The sequence below is a fragment of the Arachis ipaensis genome, chromosome B06 (genome assembly GCF_000816755.2).
Source record: "Arachis ipaensis cultivar K30076 chromosome B06, Araip1.1, whole genome shotgun sequence".
NCBI lineage: Eukaryota > Viridiplantae > Streptophyta > Magnoliopsida > Fabales > Fabaceae > Arachis > Arachis ipaensis.
The window spans coordinates 19,110,536-19,116,767 of NC_029790.2; the positions used below are offsets into that span (position 1 = coordinate 19,110,536).

General features: G+C 50.0%; 1 protein-coding gene across 1 annotated transcript; it reads right to left on the bottom strand.

Moving 5' to 3' along the window:
* On the bottom strand, nucleotides 2,853–4,232 carry LOC107646621. Its single transcript, XM_016350797.1, has one exon. The coding sequence runs from the start codon at nucleotides 4,230–4,232 to the stop codon at nucleotides 2,853–2,855; it is 1,380 nt and encodes a 459-aa protein (XP_016206283.1).

The window sequence follows — 6,232 nt, forward strand, 5'->3', positions numbered from 1 at the left end:
GGTTCTTTTCTACTTCCATCTTCCCCCCTCTCGAATTTCCTACTGCGATTTTTGTATCCTTGTGCATTCGCTCTTTCTTACTTCCTTTCGAATCCCTGCAATTGTCCTGGTAAGCACTCATCCCTCGCTCTCTGTTTCATGTTTATTTTATCTTCATTGTCTATGCTCCTGTATGCATGCTGCTCTTCTGATTTGACTTGTATGTTGGATGACATTAACGTTAGGTAGGTGCATTAGGGGGTTACCATTCCAGGGTATTAGTTTTTAGGCTTTTACTTAGGATTTGCTTCGGCCATGCTTGGTTGCAGTTATTGAATAGGCTAAATGTAGTTTCTGAACCTTTTTCGAACTCCCGACCTCGTAGACTAACTGAGTGGTGCCCCCACTGTAGGTATGGCCCCACGTCACATTACACGAGGTTCTGCCTCAAGCGCGGCTTACGACCAGTACGCCTAGGTGACTTCCGACGTGAAGGATTCCTCAAACCAAATGGGTGAGGAGGAGCTGACCGAGTTCCGCCAAGCCGAGTACTTGTGCGGCGGGACCGACGAGGAATCTAATTACGATATTTTCGTTCCCACCCCTCACGAATGGATATACGAACTCAACCCCTACTCCCGCCGAGTTGCCGACTGGATCTGGTTCTACAAGGCAATGTTTACCCAATTGAGGGTTCGCCTTCCTTTTTCTCCTTTCCAAATGGCGCTCCTTAACCGGTGTTCCGTGGCGCCATCGCAGTTGCATCTGAACAGTTGGGCTTCCATCTACTGTTTAAAGATGGTGTGTGAATATTTAGAGTTGCCGGTGTCCGTCAACATTTTTCTTTATCTCTTTAACCTTACGAATCCTTCCAAAGAAGGGAAAGCAAGGAAAGGGTTCATGTCCTTCCGATCTGCCCAAGGTCGGAGGATTTTTGGCTTGTTTGAAGACTCTTACCACGGGTTCAAGGACAAGTATTTCAAGGCGCGCCCAGTTAAAGGTCGCCATCCCTTCCGGCTGTCGTTGGAGGGCAGCGCCTCATCCCGACATATTGGAGTTTCGGGGCGGGGTCCAATACCTTTATCAAGGTAACATACAAAGGAATGTTTTCTGTGGACAAAAAGATTGCCGACGTATTGTTGGCTATTTTTGGGAAAAATCATGTGAACCCTCATCTCCTTATGGGTGACCGGGAGGTCGCTAGAAATTATATTTGTGAGTAGCTTTAACTTGCATTCCTTGCGCTACTGTTGCTTCGATTTGTTATGCCGATTTCACGACTAACCTGTTTCACTATTTTACTGCAGTGGGAATATCTACCAAAGTGACCGGTCTTGAAAATTTATTCAATACATTCCTTGCTGATGACAGCGACGAGGTGCAGGCCAACGAGAACCAGGAAGCTCCACCTGAGAATAACGAGAATCAGGTGGTGCCTCCCCCCAATGCCGCCAAGGTGCCGGCCCGGAATGCTGACAGAGCGCGTGTCTCTCCCGTCCGAGACGAGGCGGTGGGCACTGGCGAGGACTCAACCTCCAGTCCACAACTCGAGGAGGATGATGTGAAGGTCATAAGCAACCCGAAGAGGAGGAGGTCATCCTCCAGTCCTGAAGGAGTCCTCACTGTGATGGAGAGAAACTTCGATGCCGGGAACTTTATAGATTCCCAGTTGCTTCCTGGCACGGAAGAATATTTCCATGGCTCCGACCTCCCTGGGCAGGCGAGGTGGATGTACCGTTCTCTCCTTTGAGGTGCCGCCATCGCAAGGAAGGCCGAGTTTGAGTTGTCGGGAATGCAGTCGGTGCAGAGGAAACTCGAGGCTTCTGTTCAAGCTAATAATATATTCAAGGTTGAAGTGGAAACACTTCGGGAGCAGCTGTCCAGCGCCGATAAGAAACTCAAAGCTGCCAAGGAGAAGGCCACAGTTGCTGAGGAAAAATTGAAGGTTTCAGATGCGGCCGTTTCCCGGTTAACCGAGCGGGAGCTGACTTTGGAGAGCCAGCTTAATGCAGCTCAGGGTCGGGTGGCTGCTTTGGAAAAGGAATGCAACGAGGCCGCCTCATTGGCTAAGACTGCTCAAACCGAAGCTGAAGAATTTAAGAAGAAGTACAAAGAGACCGTGAAACAGGGGAAGAGCACCATCTTGATGACTGAAGAGGCCCTTAAAGCCCAAGTGAAGCTCGTGGCTCCTGACTTCGACACGTCGGCAATCGGGGTCTTTAAGACCATCAAGGACGACAAAATTGTCGATATGCCGAAGAAGTGATCTCCGTACTCTTGTATGTGTTGTAATTTTTTGTTCTTGTGGACCTTGTCGTGTAGTTTGATGAACTTTGTTGTTGTGCATGTTGGATCTTGTAATTTTGAACTGCTTTAGTAGTCGCCTGGTCGGCTTATGATTACTGTTTTTCCCCGTTCACTCGGTAGTGCATTTTTGTTCTATTTTATTACCGTTTTGTTAGTATTGGCTTGTCGCTTGCATTTGTTTACCGTTGCGTTGGTAATTTGACGAAGCCAAGTCGTGGCTTCATTATTGCTACAGCCGTTTGTTACGGTGTTAACTTAGTTGGTTTCCGGGGTGATCAGTCCCGGGATACCGTGTCATTGCCTCGTGCCGAATCGAGTTACCACTTGTCTCCACAAAAACTTCCAACAGTTGGATGAGGATATGCTGGCCAGTGGCTCAGCCTCTATCCACTTGGTATAGTAGTCAATAGCAACTATGAGGTACTTGACTTGCCCTGGATCGACCGGGAAGGGTCCCAGGAGGTCGATTCCCTAATGTGAGAAAGGTCGGAAAGACGTCAATAGGCTTAGCTCGGTTGCCGGCGCCTTGTGGAAATTGGCGTTCTCCTGGCACTTGATGCATTTTCTTACGAATTCTTTGGAGTCCTCATCATCAATGGGCAGTAATACCCTGCTCTGATGAGCTTTCTTGCTAAAGCTTTGCCCCCGATATGGTGATCACAGCACCCCTCATGGACCTCTCTGAGCACATAGTCTGTTTGGTCGGGATGCAGGCATTTCAACAAGGGTTGGCTGATTTCTTTTTTAAACAACTGGCCCTGTATGATTGCATACTTGGCCGCTTCCCACCTTATCGTTTTGGCCAGCTTGTCGTCACTGGGGAGCCTTGCCTTCTCCAGAAAATCAATGATCGGGTTCATCCAAGAGGGTTCTGATTGAGTCAATTGCAGGACCACAGATTGTTCCTTTACCAAACCTTGAATGAGAGACCGGTTGCCGGCCCCTGGTTTTGTGCTTGCTAGCTTGGACAGGAGGTCTGCCCGTGTGTTCCTTTCCCTCGGAACGTGTTGGATCGTGACCTCCTCGAATTGATTGCTCAACTCTTTGACCTTCTCCAGATACTTCTGTAACAGTGAATATCTAGCCTGGTAGGTCCTATTGACCTGAGAGGTAACAACCTGCGAGTCACTGCACACCTCTAGCCTTGTGGCTCCGACCTCCCTGGCCAGGATTAAGCCGCCCAGAAGGGCCTCGTACTCCGCTTGATTGTTTGACACCGGAAACTCGAACTTGATCGACTGTTCATATATGACTCTGGCTGGGCTTTCCAGGATGATCCCGGCACCTCCGAACGTTTGGTTTGAGGCCCCGTCCACGTGGAGCTTCCACCGTATGTTCGTTGCCTCGGTTGGGTCCCCCGTTACTTCTACCAAGAAATCGGCCATGGCCTGCGCCTTAATCGCATGCCTGGATTCATACTGCAAGTCATACTGGGATAGCTCGATAGCCCAAGTCATCATTCTTCCCGCTAAGTCGGGTTTCTGGAGTACCTGGCGGATTCCCTGGTCTGTCCTTACGACCACTTGATGACCCTTGAAGTATTGTCGTAATCTACGGGAAGAGGTCAGGAGCGCAAGTGCCAACTTCTCTAATTTGCTGTATCTCAATTCTGCTCCTTGCAGCGCTTTGATCATAAAGTAAATTGGTTGTTGGATCTTCCCTTGTTCTCGCACTAAAATCGCCGCCATCGCTTCATCCGTTATGGCTAAGTACAGGTATAGTGGTTCTCCGACCTTAGGCTTCCCAAGAATGGGTGGTGTTGCAAGAATCTCTTTGAAATGCTTGAATGCTTCTTCGCACGCCGGGGTCCATTCAAATGCTATCCCTTTTTTCATTAGGTTAAAGAATGGTAGCGCCCTGGCAGCCGACGCCCCGAGGAACCGTGATAGCGCGGTGAGCCTCCCTGTCAACCTTTGAACGTCTTTGATGCACCCCGGGCTCTTCATCTGGAGTACTGCTTCACACTTTTCTGGGTTGGCCTCTACCTCTCTCTAGGCTATCATAAACCCCAAGAATTTCCCCGCTTCCATGGCAAAGGCACATTTAAGTGGGTTGAGCCTCATGCCGTGTTTTCGGAGGCAGGCAAATACGTTTTCCAGATCACCTATGAGATCATCAGGTCGGGTGGTCTTTAGTAAGATATCGTCTACATATACTTCCACCGTTTTGCCTATAAGGTTGCTGAATATCTTATTCATCAACCTTTGGTAGGTGACCCCTGCATTCTTTAGCCCGAACGACATTACATTGTAGCAATATGTTCCTCCTGGCGTTATGAACGCCGTCTTCTCCTTGCCTGGCCGGTGCATCGGTATCTGATTGTAGCCAGAATAAGCATCCATGAAGCTCAGATACCGATATCTCGTCGCCGCGTCGACGAGCGCATCTATATTGGGGAAGGGGTAGGAGTCTTTGGGACATGCTTTGTTAAGATCGGAGTAATCTACGCACATCCTCCATTTCCCATTGTGCTTTCTAACCAGAACTACATTCGACAGCCAAGTCAAGTAGTCGAGTTCCTGGATAAATCCCGCTTCAAGAAGGCTGGCCGTCTGCCTGGCCACCTCCTCTGCCCTTTCTTGTGACATTTTCCTTCTCCTCTGAGCGACCGCCTTGGCCCCCGCTCTGACGGCCAAACGATGCGACATGAGCTGGGGGTCTATCCCCGGCATGTCGGCTGCCGTCCAGGAAAATAGGTCGCCGTTAGCCCTGATCATTTCCATTAAAGGTTCCTTCAGGTCATGTGGGAGATTCCTATTCACAAAACTAAACTTTTCCTCTGTGTCGTCAACCCTGAACCTTTCTAAGTTCCCTTCCGGTTCGGGTTTGGGTTTGTCGTCGACTCTAGGGTCCAGGTCGGCGAGGAATACTCCCAATGCTTCTTTGGATTTCTTCCTTAAGGAGAGACTGGCATTGTCACAAGCGACTGCCGTTTCCAAGTCTCCCTTTATGGATCCGACGGATCCGTCATCAGCGATGAACTTCATTACCAACATCTTTGTACTAATCACTGCCCCGAGATCATTGATAGTCTTTCTCCCTAGGATGACGTTGTAAGCCGTGGAGTCTCGCAGAACCACAAATTCTGCCATTACCGACCTTCCTCCCTGTCCTAGTCCTACGGATACCGGTAGGGAGATTATCCCGTCGGGCTTGATGAAGTGGTCCCCCAAGCCTACTACCCCATGCTGGTGAGTTCTTAAATTGGCATCCCGGAGACCAAAGGCATCGAACACGTTGCGGAACATGATATTCGAGTCAGCCCCGGTGTTTACGAGGATCCGCTTAATCAGGCCAGTTCCCACTCTGGCTGTGATTACCATAGGGGGTTTTTTGCGACCTCATCGAACCATTTGTCCTCTTGATTGAACGAGATAGGTGGAACCCTCTTGAAGCTTCGTGCGAGGGACGAAGAGACCGCCAGGACTTTGGCATCCTTCTTGTGTGCCGACCTCGATCTTGGAGCCGCGTCTCTTGCTGTTACCACGTTTACTACGGTAAGGTCGTGTTCGTTGTCCTCTGGCTCTTGTCGTCGCTTCACTGCGCGGGTCTTGTCCTCTCCCTCGCGATCGCGATCTCGTCTCCTCGGCTCCATCCCTGATAAGGTGGGAGAACTCGGCTAGCTTTCCGTCGCGGATCGCTTGTTCTAGCGCGTCCTTCAGGTCAAAGCAATCTTGTGTCTTGTGTCCATAGCCCTTATGATAATCATAATAAAGGCTCTTGTTCCCCCCGGTCCTGTCCTTTAGAGGTCGGGGCTTCGATAGAATTCGTGGGTTCGATCCCCACAGACGATGCCAATGTACGATAGCTCGGGTACCGGACGGTTTGGAGAGGTCCTTCCGTAGGTAAGGTGGGGTATCGCCTGGTTTCGGGTTGTGTGGTTGGAGCAGGAGTAGACGACATCCCGAGATCTTGGTGTGGAGAGGAGGGTGCCACCTACAAAGAC

Coding starts and splice junctions, on each gene's coding strand:
- LOC107646621 (XM_016350797.1), bottom strand. CDS start 4,232: ATGAAGAGCCCGGGGTGCATCAAAGACGTTCAAAGGTTGACAGGGAGG.